Raw genomic sequence first — 16,121 nt, forward strand, 5'->3', positions numbered from 1 at the left:
CGTGTGTGTTTCTAGGTGCGTGTATCGTGAGAGACGCCACCGGTGAGGACAGTAACTTCACTCTGCGCGCAGGGGCTGTAAACTGTAGTGACGCCGCCTGTAAGTTAGGCTATGACTTCAGTCAGTGTACACCTCAGTCTCCCTGCAAATACGGCCTTTTCAACGACTTCCAGGTACATCATCCGTGTGTGTGTGTGTGTGTGTGTGTGTGTGTGTGTGTGTGTGTGTGAAGGGAATGATGATGCAGTAAAGTGTTTGTGTTCAGGTCATGAGCGTGGCGTCTGGTTTCAGTCCTCTCATCACAGCCGGGATCTTCTCCGCCACCCTCTCCTCTGCCCTGGCGTCTCTCGTCAGCGCTCCTAAAGTGTTTCAGGTGAGCGTCTCTCATGCTTTTATGAAGCAAACACTCAGATGTCAGGCAGGTCTGACCGGTTTGGTGATTTTCATGTGTTTTTCCTCAGGCGTTATGTAAAGATAACATCTACCCCGGCATCGCAGGCTTTGCAAAGGGTTACGGTAAAAACAACGAGCCCCTGCGAGGATATTTCCTCACCTTTGGCATCGCTTTGGCTTTTATTCTCATCGGTAGGCAGAAGTTGACAGCGTTCACACAGTTTGTGTGTGAGAGGACATGCGATGCACTGATGTGTGTTTTTCTGTTCTCCAGCCGAGCTGAACGTCATCGCTCCCATCATTTCAAACTTCTTTCTGGCCTCGTACGCTCTCATCAACTTCTCGGTGTTTCACGCCTCGCTGGCTAATTCCCCCGGTAAGATTAGCATCACACATCTGATCTTAAAAAACACAACACACCACATATCAGATGAGCGTCATCATTTACTCAACCTCATGTGTGCGAGTCTTTCTTCCATGGAACACAACAGAAGATATTTCGAGAAATGTCTCGGTGGTTTTGTGTTCATACAATGGAAGGCAGTGTTGTGGTGAAGAAAGAATTCTCATTTCATCCACTGCAGGAATCCTGGAGATGTTTTCTGTGATCTTAGCTGATGTTGAAATCATGTTCTGATGGTCATGATGTTATGATGTTCGTATTAAAGTTGTATTTTCTGCGTTCTTTTTATTTGTTTTGTGTAAAGAGGTTTGTTTGTCCTCAATAGAAGACCAGCAGGTAGATATCTTCACCTCCGACACACACACACACACATGAACGTAAAGGGTTCAAGACTCTTTATGTCATGTGCTTCTGTAGCGTTACGAGGTAACCGTGACTCCACTAAACCTCATGACTGTAGTTTGTGTCCCGTGTTACACAACCCTCGGCTAACTGATGCTAACTCATTTAATCAAATGTGTTTTCATGCTTTGATACGAGTTGTCCGGAGAACATTGAGAAGCTCCGTCACATTCCAGACGCCGCTGTGATGTCTTGATGTTTCTGGATGCCATGCACACAGAAGTTTGACTAGCGGCTGTTAGCTGGTGTAGTGAGCCCTTTGATCTGTCCTGCGGTCAGCTTCCTCACGAGGTCTTCTGTCTGTTTGTTGTGCAGGATGGAGGCCGAGCTTCAAGTATTACAACATGTGGGTGTCTCTGGCCGGGGCCATCCTGTGTTGTGTTGTCATGTTTGTCATCAACTGGTGGGCGGCGCTGTTGACCAACGTCATCGTCCTGTCGCTCTACATTTATGTCAGCTATAAGAAGCCAGGTACAGTGAAGCCCTGCGTGTGCGTGTGTGTGTGCGTGTGCGTGTCTGATGTTCTTGTGGTGGTCTCTGTGTCACAGATGTGAACTGGGGTTCATCCACGCAAGCGTTGACGTATCATCAAGCTCTGGCACACAGTTTACAGCTCTGCGGTGTGGCCGATCACGTCAAAACATTCAGGTGAGACGCGTCCTCTCGACACTCAACCATGTCTTGTCATTGAAGTGACACCATGCCTTGTGTTCTCACTGATTTGTATGATGGTCACTGATCTTCTACACCAGTGGTCACCAACCCTGCTCCTGGAGATCGAGCGTCCTGCAGCTTCAGCACACCTGTCTGTCATTATCAAGCAAACCTGAACACCTTGATCGGATGGTTCAGCTGTGTTTGATTGGGGTTAGAGCCGAGCTCTTCAGGACGGCCGATCTCCAGGAGCAGGGTTGCTGACCACTGTTCTACACCGCGTGTTGCGTGTGGTGGTGTGAGCCGACAGTAATCTCAGGACTCGTGATGCGTGTAATCCTCTGATGTTCTGGAGGGGTCGTGAGAAACTCTTGAACGTGTCTTTCAGGCCTCAGTGTTTGGTCATGACCGGAGCTCCTACCTGCCGTCCGGCACTTCTTCATCTGGTTCACGCTTTCACTAAGAACGTGGGTCTGATGCTGTGCGGTCACGTGCGAGCCGTGAGTCACCCCATGATGGTTTTGTTGTCGTGATGTTTCCATTAGAATGAGGGAGACGCTGATCAATAGTTTGATGGTCTGAAAGTCTGCTGGCTTCTTTCTCCTCAGACATCTCGGTCTGGAAGAATCATCTGATGGTAAATGATGATAATAATAGCGCATGAACTGTGTCCTGTTGTGTCATTCTCAGAGTTCACGTCGACCAAACTTGAAAGAGTTGAACAATGACATGATTCGCTATCAACGCTGGCTCCTCCACAACAACTCGAAAGCGTTTTACACCTCCGTCGTCTCGGAAGACCTTCGCCAGGGAACTCAGTTCTTACTGCAGGTGCGTGGCACTCACTCTTTTGAAGAATGTTGAGGTTTGAGTACAAGGGACATGCGATGAGTCTGTCATGGTCATCCTCAGAAAGCAGCAGTGCGTAAATAACAGCAGGATTATCAGTTTTGTGTGAGCGTCTCTTCCTGTCATGAGTCTGAAAGTCCTTAAGAAGATTATTGTCACGTGACGTTCACTCAGGCCTCGGGTTGAGACTTGATTCACATGATCCTCGCAGCAGTGATCACTAAAGTTATTCGACATTTTTTAGGGGGTTACGAAGTGATTAGTCTTTGACTCTTTGAAACAGAGCTGGACGGATAAGAGATGATATCTACAGATGCGTCATTCTCACGAAACCACTGAAACATCACAGGCAGTAAAGATTTTCATTATCAAACATATTCAACAATAAACATAACTGTGTTCTCTACATCATTTTAAAATAAGAAGGAATTATGCAAGTTATGTATGTTATTGCTTTTTCATTACGTAACACGCCCCGATTTGCATTGTATGATGTCATTTAAACAGAGTCAAATTTAAATATTCTGAATACAACAACTGCATGTTCTTCTAGATCAGTGGTTCTCAGCTGGTCTGGCCATGGGACCGCTATTTCCCGTGGTCATCAAGTCTGATGATACGACGTATGCAATACTACTGTATAGGTACTCAAGATTAATATGAGATTGGCAGAAACTGCGTGTGTTATCCCATCTTGCAGTCCCAAAAAGTTTTTTAATAATTGTTGGTTTGATGGCATTTTGGGGTGAATGGAAACAAGACTTACCGTGGTAAATGCACAAAACTAACATGAACTGTTCATGTAAATCCTTCCCAGCTAGCACACGGAGTACCCTTCACTTTTATTTCACACGTTGCATGCCATGCTTGTTGTTTCTTTTGCGCTTCAAAGAAGACAGCGCGCCGCTACATTTGCATGAGTATAGCACTGTATAATGTCTATAATTATGCCTAATCAGCATAATCAGATTTTGAAAGCTAAGTTTAAAACACCGGAAAATTCACCAAATTTTTATGAGGCAGATAAGAAGTGCCATTGATGATACATACAGAGTTTTGTGTCAATACACAAGTGTCGCGAAGATACAGCCACATGACCCTTTGACGAGCTCGCCTTAGAATTAGTTGACGCTGATACGAGAACCATTCGATCAATCAAAAAGCTTTCAATAACTTTTTGTCAGTACTGTCTCCAGATGCTAAATACCAAATTTCGTGCAAATCTATCAATTTTTTTAGGAGAAAGTTCGAAAAAGTACGCTTTCTATATAATTCAATATGGCGGACAGGAACTATGGTGGAATATGACAACTCTGATATCAAACCACTCGGCTTGGCCCAACAAATACACGTATGTGAATTGAATACCATTATGTTGATTTCTTCATGTGTTATAAGCGTTTTAATAAATCTCCTTATATCTCTTGACCACTATGGGGCGCTGGCCTATAACTTTACGAGTCCTCTCAGAACTTGACCTTGATGAACCTTGCCAAGTTTCATCGCGATACATTTTTGCGTTTGTAAAAAAAACACATTTTATGACAAAATTCAAAATGGGCGACGCCCACAACTGACAAATGAGGAACATTGGGTATGGTTCCACTCACCATGCCTCAAGGAATCAAACAAGACCATTCTTATGATTTTACACCAAAGTTTTCAAAAGACCAGTAGGTGGCGCTGTGCCATAACTTTGTATGTTACCTCTAGTCATGACTACCAAGGTTTGTGTCGATACACAAAAGTTTTGATGTGGTCGTCGTCACATTCATAGACACGCTATACGAGAACAGATTGAACTATCGAAAATAGTCTAATAACTTTTTGTTCAGACTGTCCTCTGCCAAATTTCACAACTTTCCCATGTACGGTTCTATGGGCTGCCATAGACTTCCATGGCAGGAGAAGAAGATGCGGAAGAATAATAAGAACACTGACGAAAGAATTAGGGGTCAAGACACGAAGTGGTGTACGTTTTTTGTTGTTGATGTTGTTTCTCAGACTGTACACTCCGCGACCCACTTAGAACGTTCTTGAGACCCACCAGTTAAGAAACACTGTTCTAGATGTTCTCAAATGACAAAAAAAATCATGTATAATAAAAGTGAAGAAATCGTGTAAAAACGTGTCAATGACTGATATTCTCGTCCTCCGGAACATTTTTGAAGGACTCTGTGGACTCATTTGAAGGACTCATTCTCTGTGGTTCACTTTAAATGATTCAAGGATCTCTTATATTCGCTAGTGACTGAAAAGTTCAATAGTTTGAATCGGTTCAAATGAGTCATTCGTGTGCGAGTCGTTCTAAACGCAATGTGCGTTCATACTGGCGAACTCGCTGTGTACAGCATACGCTGATTCAACCATCCAACTGCACAGCTAAAGACATTACACTGATGTACTTCATGTTAATTTAAGAAATTTCAAGAGATTAAATGTACTTGGATGCAAAACAAACAGCCGTGAAACACAGGCTGGCTCTTGTTCTGCAACTCATTTTAGCGCCTCAGTGTGCTGATAACGAAACAGCGCCTCCACTGTGGCGTAATGTCGCAACTGCAGTTACAAATGACAGTCTGTTAAATGCACGCAGAATTTCTTGTGAAGACTCGCAACATAATTTGGGCGAGAGCCTGAGGCGGCATGACATTTGACGGAGGTGGCCGCCTCCAATTTCTCTATGCAGGAAAAACCCTGTAGTATGTATGATTAATAAAAACATACTTTTTTAGCAAAACATGCTCTGAGATTGACAGTTTTAAATGGTTACGGTAATGGTTGTGTTCTAACTAATCTGACATGTCCAAAATCATGTCTGCCACTATGGGTGTCGCCCATTTGGAATTTTGTCGTAAAATGCAATGGCGAATCGCTACGAAACTTGGCATGGTTCATCAAGGTCATGTTTTGAGAGGACCTGTGAAGTTATAGGCCAGCGGTCAAGAGATATAATGATGAGCACAGTAGAATGCTTGTAACCTATGAGGAAATCATCATTCATTTACTTTTACATTTATGTTATGGCAGACGCTTTTATCCAAAGCGACTTACATTGCATGATACTATACATTTGTTTCTGAGGACGTGCCAAGCCATGACTGTGGCGTTGCTAACACCATGCTCTAACCACTGAGCCACAGGAAAGCTGTACATAATGTTGTTCGATTCACATTAGTATATTTGTTGGCTCAAACTGAGTTCATTGATATCAAAGGTGTCATATTCCACCGTACTTCCTGTCTGCCATATTGAGTTATATAGAAAACATACTCCTCCTACAAAAGTTGTCTGGTTTGCACTGACATTGGTATATGGCTTCTAGAGACATCCCTTAAATAAAGGTTATTAAAAGCTTTTTGTTTGGTCAGAGGATTTTTGTATACAGCGTCAATGAGTTCTATAGCGAGCGTGCCAAAGAGTCATGTGGCTGTATCTTCAAGATACTTTTGTGTTTTGACACAAAGCTTAAAAATGTGCTCACAGCTAGAGGTCAAAAGTTATAAGTAATTGTATTGTGTAAGGATATTAATGACGTACATCAGTTTGTTCAAAAAACTGAATAAGATTCAAAGAATCAAACTATAGATGAGAATGAATGAAAGTGATTTTGTGTTATGGTTTACTGTTTAAAGGGAGTTTCTTCATACACTGATACTGATCTTACACTTTCAGGCGGCTGGACTCGGTCGACTTAGGCCCAACACTTTAGTTCTGGGCTTTAAGAACGATTGGAGGATTGGCGATATTAAAGATGTGGAGACGTACATCAACATCATTCAGTGAGTTTGATGATGAACGCCGCACGTGTGACACTCTGGCAAATGTCAGATGCGTGCGAGACCTGAAGAGTTGTGTTTGTGTGTGTGCAGTGATGCGTTTGACTGTCAGTATGGTGTAGTGATTCTCCGGCTGAGAGAAGGACTTGACATCTCCCACATTCAGGGTCAAGGTATGTGATGACATCACGTTGTCGTGTTATAGAACGGCTGTAGAATGACGTGTGTTGATCTCAGACTAATGAGCCGTGTAATAATGAGTTGATGATGGTGCCGTGAGCTCAGACACGTGTGAACCTGACTGACCTGTACATGTTTGATTGATGTGTGAAGATGACACTTCAGCTATAAAAGATGTGGTGGTGTCGGTGGACACGAGTAAAGATTCTGACGGAGACTCCTCCAAACCTTCATCCAAAACCACCAGCGTCCAAAACAGCCCGGCTGTCCAGAAAGGTGCGCATAGTTTTTTTGACTTGAATATCATAAGACAAGAGTTTGATTGAGTGAAGAAAATCCTGTGAGCTTCAGTTTTGGTTTCTCACAGCAGAAGTCACACGGTGACCTCCTGATGGAGCTCTTCTCATCTCACACACGTGTGTTGTGTTAGCGGAAGCGTGTGGTCTGGGAATCCAGCGAGTGTTTGCTTGACTTGTCATGTTTGTGATAAATGAGTCTCTTTCAGCTCCAGCTGACGGCGGAGGACTCGCTGGAGACTGAGAAAATAAATCCAGCCGCTCAACAGATGAAAAAACACAATCAAACGTTAGGATTTCCAGTAGTGACCCGTCTCGTTCAGATCACTGGACACTCAACACTACTGCAGTCTTTGAAATGGACGCACATATTATGAGCAGATGCTTTTGTTGTGTGTGTTTGTGTGTTTTCATGCACAAATCCACTGTGAAACCATGTGGATGTCATTGTGGTTTGGAGTAGCATGAGGGTGAATTAACCATGACAACCGTTGGCATGGACGTGTTTGATTGTAAACCTGTGATGGTCTTGTGACTTCATTATATCATCATATAAACCATTTAGCAAGACCGAAACAACACTGCTCCAGATGTTTTACCTCAAAAAACTACAACCAAGAGAATGATTACTGTAAGGATTTTTGAATAAACGTGAAATAAACAAACTAAAACAGGACGTGCTTCTTTACCAATGTTGTCTGCTTCCTGTAAAATGATCGGATTTGAGTTTGTTGTGCAAAATTCACCCGAATGATACTTCAGTCAAGTGTTTATCACTCATGATGATGATGATTGTGATTATTGGGTGTTGATGTGATTGTGAATGATGACGAGGGCGGTGTGTTCTCTCTCTCTCTCTCTCTCTCTTCGTGTCAGGCTGATGTAATAAAGTGCAGCAGATGAAGCGTGTGTGTGTGTCATGGCATTAACGCTGCTGTGTTTTCTCTTCTGGTGATTCAGATGAGGATGATGATGGCAAAGCTCACACTCGGCCGCTCTTGAAGAAAGCCAGGACATGTACTGTGCTCATTCTCATTTTTTTGCTCAGGCCTGCATGCACATGCTTTTTCCTCATGACCTCTGACCTTCTTGTCTGCGTGTGATGCAGTAGCGTGTCTTTGGGCTCTGATGTCACTTCCTGTGTGTGATCTGTCCTCTAATACTCCTCTTACAGGCTCTTTTCCACTGAAGAATTCTCTCTGTCTGCTTCCGCGCTCGCTGATAATATTTCAACATCATTGGTGTGTGTGTGTGCGTGCGTGCGTGTGTGTGTGTGTGTGTGTGTGTGCGCGTCGACGAGGCTTGTGACAGTGTTTGTGTGCGTTGCAGATAAAAGGAGTCCGACGGTTCCTCTAAATGTGGCCGATCAGCAGCTGTTAGATGCCAGTCAGCAGTTCCAGAAGAAACAGGGCAAGGGCACAGTAGATGTGTGGTGGCTCTTTGATGACGGAGGTGAGACCGCTCTTTTGTCCCGCATCGCATCATCATGACGCCGGTTTTGTGTTGACATGATCCTGCACGTGCGAGGAAATGACCTTCTTACGTTGGGTTTGTGTCAGGTCTGACTCTTCTGATCCCGTATCTCATCGCCAACAAGAAGAAGTGGAAGGACTGTAAGATCCGAGTGTTCATCGGCGGAAAGATCAACAGAATCGACCACGACCGCAGAGCGTGTGTACATTTGTGTCTTGCTTTCACAGTGATGAGAGCTGCTAGAAACACAGTTATTGCATGTTCTCAGCGGTTAGATGAATGAACACTGGACTGTGTGTTTCACATGCAGATATTGGGTGAGATGAATGTTTGCCATTGTCCTCGGCAGCAGCGGTGGCGGCAGAGCTTTTGTTGGCTATATTTAGACCCGTTCAGCTGCCAGCTCTTTATAAATCTCAACGTGCCAACCTCCAGGAATATTTTCATGTAGCCGTAGTTGATCAGCATTCCCATAAAAACATCTGAGCAGCTATTTCATCAGAAGGAGACGGTAGCAAATATAACATGAATGATTGATAACTGTACTGAATAAGTGATGAGAATGTGTTGTTGTCTTTTCAGAATGGCCACATTGCTCAGCAAGTTTAGGATCGATTTCTCTGACATCACTGTCCTGGGTGACATCAACACCAAGCCCAAGTCAGAGGGGTATGAACTCAAGATCTTCATGTGTACAGTTATATGATACAGATTCTCTTCGCTGAGACGATGATCTCTGTGGATTTGATGTCAACAGTTTGGAAGAGTTCGCTGAAATGATTGAGCGGTATAAACTGAGAGAGGATGACATGGAGCAGGAAGCTGCTGAGAAGTTGAAGAGCGAGGAACCCTGGAGAATCACCGACAATGAGCTGGAGCTCTACAAAGCCAAGGTCTCAACAATCACTTACGACACACGTTTTACACGGATCTGCTAGAGATTTGTGAATAGCAAATATAGGACTGAATTCCTTCAAGTTAAAGGTGATGGAAATCGAACATCAGAAGATGAAAGACACCCCACAGTCCAAGCATTGCTCTCACTGAGTTGCTGGTGTCACAGGGGGTCTTGAAACCCTCTAAAATTAGTATCAGGAATGTTTACTTTTTGTATGGCTGCGTTGAAAAACTGATGATTAGAACAGACCATGTGGACATGTGGTGTTGGCTTTGAACACAGCTGTTCTTCACAGTATTTTAGGCGAAAGGAAAAATATGTTTTCAGATCAGATTTAAAAACATGAACGTAACTATTAAACAGAATACAGCAACAGTCAGGAGTTTTTAGTTCTGCTCGCCCTGATTCCAGTCTAGCAGGTCAAAGACTAGCAGATCAAAATAAAAGATGCATCACTAAAAAAAACCCTAACCACCACTGTTTTACAGATTCTGTCACATTTTCTATCTGAACCAAAGATAATGTTGAGTTGTCTTTGTGTGTCAAGCTTACAAAAATGTCCAATTTATTTAGAAGAAGTTAGTTGTGAGGATGTTTTTGAAATAAGGAGCCCAAAAGAGGAAACACCAAGGACCCAAAATAAAGCCTTGAGGTACCCCCAAAGTGATTAGATGTTGAATCAGTAGAAAAGAATTATGTTTTTTCTTCCTGCATTGTCTGTTGTCACTAAGTGTGCTGTACGGTGCATTTCCTGACATCACAAAAGCATAAAGGCAGTTCTTCAGCTGACAAAATGCATTTAACATGGCCTTAAATTTTCCAGAGAATTGATTTGATGGTGGTTGTTTGTTTGTTTGTTCAGAGAATTGATTTGATTGTGGTTGTTTGTTTGTTTGTTCAGAGTAATCGTCAGATCCGACTAAATGAGCTGTTGAAGGAGCACTCCAGCACAGCAAACCTCATTGTCATGTGAGAGAAACACAGACTCGTAACTTTTGAAACGCTTTCCATATGAATAGAAGACTAATATTGTGTTGTTGGTGTGACAGGAGCATGCCGCTGGCCAGGAAAGGAGCCGTCTCCAGCGCTCTGTACATGGCCTGGTTGGACACCATATCCAAAGACCTGCCACCCATCCTCTTAGTGCGTGGAAACCATCAGAGCGTCCTCACCTTCTACTCGTAAAGAGCTCACAGACACATGTAAACGCACACTAACCAGCACACAATGATAATCTAATGATGATGATGATGTGCACAGAGACACTTTCTGTAGCTCACTGGTTTCAACATTTGAAACGTTCCTCAACGGCGTGGAGGTCCGCATGAAAGATCAACATTTGACGGTTTATATTGTCTTTGAGTCAAAGGTTTCTGAGCACACGTTGTAACACTAATTGTCGGTATCATTATTATGACACAACTTTTTGAGTTGTGGATTCTTTTTTCCTCTTTCTTACTTTTTGTTTGCTCTTAATGAAGCAATAATCACCTCATTTCTTCTTTTCTCTCTTGGAAGAAAACCACACAGTTCTTTGCCACACTTCTAGCCTTGGTGACGTGCCTTCCTGTGCAATCGCATTCAACTTTTCGACTCTTGCCCTGACTGCTGATTTATAATGTAGATTTCGATGATCGTTTTTATTGGGTTTTAAATGTGAAGCTTGATTTTATCACGCCTTTTAATGCGAGTGGAGTTCATTGGAGTCTTTCCACTGCACTGCATTTGTAGACCGTTTTTCCGAGTTTGACGTCTTCCTTTAGGCATCGTGTTGTGGCCATGTTTTAGTGATCAAACCTGAAGGCTATTTGAAGCAGTCAGAAGAGTGTTCGTTTCCCCCTGCGTGCAGTACGGTTAATATAAACTCCACTTCTGGATCTCAGATTCCACAAACACCGTAGACCGAGAGAGAGAGAGACCACCTTTGCCTTAACAGATGAACTTCTGATTGTTGTTTATTGTGTTTTGAAGATACAGATCGAGACGTCTGAAGCAGAATGTCATGTTGCCCATCACTTCATTCGTACGGAAATGTTTGGGCGATTTGTCCCTTGACAAAAGTCCACTCGTGTAAAACAAATCCCCTCGTAAAGGGTTTTCATCCATCGTGTCAGTCTGGGTCTTCCCTGCAGTCAAAGGTCTCAATCAAAGACGTCTTGAAGTGTGCTTTGGGTGTTGAATGTGATTTGTTCTTCTATGCAGGTGATTGTGTGCGTCTCACACACACACACACACACACACAAGCGTCAGCTTCTCGTCTGTGTGTTACTGAATGTCTTTAATAAAGTCCTAAAAACAGACTGAAGTTCATGAACAGGGTCTTCACACTCAATATGAAGCGGCTCGCTTTAACTTTTCTTTTTCATGCACTGACGTTTTGCTTTTCTTTGCGGTTTCTCTTTCAGATTCTGTGTGTGTAAGATTCACCATACCTGAGAAATATCCCAATGTTAGAATGAATATATTCATATTTATAGTTCTCAATATATACCAGGATTTAATAGTACTTAAGTGTGTGCTGCATGTATCTTTGATTTGGTATTTGAAGTGGATGGATTCAGTGAAGCCGGTGGTACAATCTTACCTGTTATAAGTCCGTTATGTGTTTGTGTGACTGTACAGCACTCGGTTCACTCAAATCACCACCATTTCAACCATAAACCATTTCATACCTGTATATTGTACGTTTAGGTATAGAGAAACCAAGCGAGTCAGTCACAAACATATATCGCGTGTCAGTCACGTAGCTGTAGGTGTTCACGCCGTCTCGCTGTTGTTTTCTGTGTCAATGATGAAGCAGAATGTGTTGCCAAACGTCTGTTTCACTGCGCTGGAGATGAACATTCAGAGTTTCTTAACAAAGATCAACAAGCACCCGAGTGATGTTGGCACTGTACTTCCATACTAACCTGTAAATATCTTTATAGTCTGGACACGTTCATGACGGGAGTGGACTCATAGCTGCGCGTTAATCTGCTGAATGATATTTATTACCATTCTCTTCTTTTACCCGACTTTACTTTGAAATAGTTTTAGTTTTGTGTGGATTTTTGTTTTCTTTGGGGATTTGTTCTCTTACGTCTCCTGTTTGGTCACATTTTTCTTTTTATATTGTTTTGTTTTCTGAAGAACACTATGTTGACCAGAGGGTTGTGTTGAAGGTGGATCATAAATGATCCGGCTGTAACAGTAATGTTTTGAAAAACTGTACTCTTATTATGTCACACGTGCTTTTTTTCTAACATTTTACCAGTTAAGAGTATCAATGCTTATTGCAATATATAAATAAACCAATGAAAAGCAGCCGGTGGTGTCTCTGTCTCTTACTGGAGTTTATTACAATGTTATAAACAGTCATATTTAATGGTGACTGAACATATTTTCCAAGCACTTTTGAAACCCTAAAACATTTCAATAACATGTTTTGTTTTTATGGGTGCAAAATGATGGTTTAATGTCTGCGAGCAAACTCGCAATGAACAGAAAACTGTATGGGTAGAGTTATGAATGAATTTAACCCTCAAGTGGTGTTCAGTACAACTGCACTAATCTGCTGTGAGTGGACAAATTTGGCCACTTTGTGATTCCATTTATATTTTACATAAATGTCATAAAACAATCTTTTTTTTTCTTTTTAATAAATGTCAAATCTTTCAAGTTATGCATTTATTTTGTGATTTTCATGTCGTTTTTTACCTCAATTAATCCATTTATTTGAATGTAAAATACGCAGTTTTTATGTTTTTCACACAAAAACATGACTTTCATTAAAACTTCATTCCACTAATTAAAACACCGTAAAAAAAGCTTTTTAAATAAATGACGCTTCTGTTGTTTGTGACATCTGATGGACATAAAGTAGCAATTACATGAAAACTGCTTGTTTTATATTTACATTGATAATTCATGTTATTTTTTACCTAAAATTCACTCACAAAAGATTTTCATAAAAATCTTCAAAAAATAAAAAAGATTTTCATAAAAATCTTCATTAAAACATAATGAAAACCCCCCAAATATGTCCCACTTTTGTTTTTTAGAGACATCTGATTTAATCAAAATAGCAATTACGTGTCATTTCCATGGCAGTACTACTCATGCACAGGCTAAAATCTATAAACCAATGTTGTAACAAACTTAACGTCTTAAGTTCTAGATTTTCATAAAGTTAAAATGGTTGAATTAAAGAACAATGTGTTGGGTACAACTGTACAAAGATTCCATAATATAAGACGGTTAGATTTGTCTGTAAGCAGAGGGAAAATGCAAAGTAGTAGAAAGTAATCACTTATTTACAGCAACAAACATCAAATGTCAAGCAAGAGATCCAGGGTCTCTGCTACAGTAAACCCCTTTGACATTGTGCTGCTACAAAATTACTGGAAAACTTAATTGAGCTGTTTTATCTGGAAGCATCATCAAATCTGGCAGTGGGACTTGTGATCTCTCTTTGAAGTGTGTGTATGTGTGTGTTCTGCACAGTGGCTGGTCGGCATTTTTTTATTGCTCAGCTATTGTACATTAAACGTTTTGTTTATGTATGTGTGAGTAGCTTGACAAAATCATTTAAAAAAACACTCTGTTATAGGCTCTTTCAGTCCTTTGCTTGTGGATGTGTGTGTTTGCGTAAATGCGTTTGTGTGAATGTTGGTCACATTGAGGATGTTGTACTGTATAGGCTCACCCCTTCATTTATGTGTATGTATGATCTGCGTTGTGTTGGATTTATTGATGGTTATTGAACAATAAAAAAAATTGCTCTGAATTGTAGCCATTTCCCATTTGTTTCCTATGGGTGCCCACAAATGGGCACTAACAGCTCATTACGGAGTTTTTTATTGTCACCAACTTAATTGTCACATTGTTGAAAGAAGTCCAACTTTTTTGGATATGGGCAAACTTAGTAAAAGTAGCTGTGTTTTGTACCGATCAGATTAAGAGACATAAGTTCTATCTATAAGAAAACAAAATCATTTTGCCCACCATTGTCCCCAACTGTCATGAATTGCGTGGAGGAAGAACCCAATTGCAGGCAGCGGGAAGGGGTTAACAGAGAGACTTTAATAATTAACAAAACCGCAAACAAAAACCCACAATGGGGAAAAACAAGACACACTAGAAATAATAAAGGACGGATACACAGGAACAATACTAACTACACTAAATGTATAAAGACTAAATACCACACTTGACAGGACTTCAATAAACTAACGCTAGACTTGACATAGGCTGTGCGTAGAGCACCGACAACAGGACGTGGAACAAGGTAAGGACAACGACGATGAACGAGCACAAGACAATAGACACGAGGGCTTTTTAAAGGGGAATACAAACGGGGGATGATTACACAGGGAGGGTGACGGGCAGGTGACGACAAGGATCAAACACTAAGAAGTTAACGAGAGGGCGGGGCTAAAAGACGCGACACCGGAGAGAGGGAGTATATGGAAGCGTCTTTAAACGTCTCTCTCCACATATAACAAGGGATCTGTCACGATCCTGCCACTAGACCGGAAAATCATGAACAAGGAGGCAGGACCATGACACCCAACATCACTTTAGGGTTAAATGAGTTCAAACAAACTATTGCACATTCAGTCCGAATTTATATTATGATCATTCATTTGATGTTTTATGAGCACAACAGAAATAAGCTGTAGGTAGATGCCAAAGTATTTGTCAGGATAAATGCGTGAGTTCTGGACTCAATGAAAGTGTATCAAAATGACAGACGAGACAAGGTTGTCTTCTCGTGTACCGGTCCTGTCCTAAACAAAACATTAAGACCTTTATATGTTTTCGCTATAGTAACAGCTGGACGTCTCATGAAAAAACTTCAAGATTATCTGCTTTCTGTCTGTGTGTGTGTGTGTGTGATCATGTCTTTATATCCCGGTGGGGACCTAAACCTGAATACACACCAACACATGGGGACTCGTGTCACCGTGGGGACCACAATTGAGGTCCTCATGGGCACAAAAGCTTATAAATTGTACAGAACAATATTTTTTAAATCTAAAAATTTAGTTTTCTATGATCTTTAGGTTTAGGGGTTGGGTTAGGGATAGGAGATGGAATATACAGTTTGTACAGTATAAAAACATTACGCCTATGGACTGTCCCCACGGAGATAATAAACCAGACAGTGACGGAGTCTTCCGGATCCGAGAGCGAGCGGGCGTCAGTTATCTTCACATCACACACACACACGTCTTCTGTCAAACACTACACACTTCACATCACTGCTACACATCTTCACATGACCCTTCACGTTCCACTACACATGTGACGTCATCAGTGATGTCATCTGAATAGATGAAGTGACAGAGGACTAAGGGACAGTGGCTGTCTAACATTGAATCTCATTGATGTAGTGTGTGTGATGTGAAGTGTAGCACTTTGTGTTGAACCACAAATAACTGTGAGTGACTCTCAGCTCAATGAGTAACATGTGTGTGTACTGTAAACAGCTCAGGAATTCAGCTTCACATGACAGCAGTGTGTGCGCGCGCGCGTGTGTGCGTGCGTGTGTGCGTGCGTGCGTGCGTGTGTGTGTGTGCGTGCGTGCGTGTTCATGTTTGTATATCCCGGTGGGGACCTAAACCTGAATGCAGGTTTAAAATTGGGGACCAAATTTTGAGTCCCCAATTGAGGTCCCCATGGGCAAAAAAGCTAATAAATTGTACAGAACAATATTTTTCTTAAATCTAAAAATGCAAAAAGTGTTTTATGATCTTTAGGTTTAGGGATAGGGTTAGGGATAGGGGATAGAATATACAGTTTGTACAGTATAC

The 16,121-nt window shown here is 41.8% G+C and overlaps 1 protein-coding gene and 1 long non-coding RNA gene across 4 annotated transcripts in view; one reads left to right on the plus strand and one right to left on the minus strand.

Moving 5' to 3' along the window:
• slc12a2 (solute carrier family 12 member 2) overlaps window positions 1-12,630 on the plus strand; it is a 54,277-nt gene extending 41,647 nt beyond the window's left edge. Inside the window, exons 10-27 of one of the 3 annotated variants that reach the window (XM_057320396.1) lie at window positions 16-173; window positions 266-373; window positions 462-585; window positions 668-769; window positions 1,514-1,669; window positions 1,747-1,846; window positions 2,241-2,352; window positions 2,543-2,683; window positions 6,377-6,483; window positions 6,574-6,653; window positions 6,814-6,936; window positions 7,917-7,973; window positions 8,286-8,408; window positions 8,516-8,627; window positions 9,012-9,098; window positions 9,187-9,322; window positions 10,229-10,296; window positions 10,377-12,630. In XM_057320396.1, coding sequence (XP_057176379.1) covers window positions 16-173; window positions 266-373; window positions 462-585; window positions 668-769; window positions 1,514-1,669; window positions 1,747-1,846; window positions 2,241-2,352; window positions 2,543-2,683; window positions 6,377-6,483; window positions 6,574-6,653; window positions 6,814-6,936; window positions 7,917-7,973; window positions 8,286-8,408; window positions 8,516-8,627; window positions 9,012-9,098; window positions 9,187-9,322; window positions 10,229-10,296; window positions 10,377-10,512 — 2,030 coding nt within the window. In that variant the 3' untranslated portion in view covers window positions 10,513-12,630. Of the gene's footprint in view, window positions 1-15; window positions 174-265; window positions 374-461; window positions 586-667; window positions 770-1,513; window positions 1,670-1,746; window positions 1,847-2,240; window positions 2,353-2,542; window positions 2,684-6,376; window positions 6,484-6,573; window positions 6,654-6,813; window positions 6,937-7,916; window positions 7,974-8,130; window positions 8,198-8,285; window positions 8,409-8,515; window positions 8,628-9,011; window positions 9,099-9,186; window positions 9,323-10,228; window positions 10,297-10,376 lie in introns of those variants that run through there. The other 2 variants (XM_057320397.1, XM_057320398.1) reach the window with 2 other exon arrangements.
• Window positions 1-16,121, minus strand: part of LOC130545714 (uncharacterized) — a 37,512-nt gene that overhangs the window by 18,133 nt on the left and 3,258 nt on the right. The gene's annotated exons all lie outside the window — the stretch shown is intronic.

The sequence above is a fragment of the Triplophysa rosa genome, linkage group LG22 (assembly GCF_024868665.1).
Source record: "Triplophysa rosa linkage group LG22, Trosa_1v2, whole genome shotgun sequence".
Lineage (NCBI taxonomy): Eukaryota > Metazoa > Chordata > Actinopteri > Cypriniformes > Nemacheilidae > Triplophysa > Triplophysa rosa.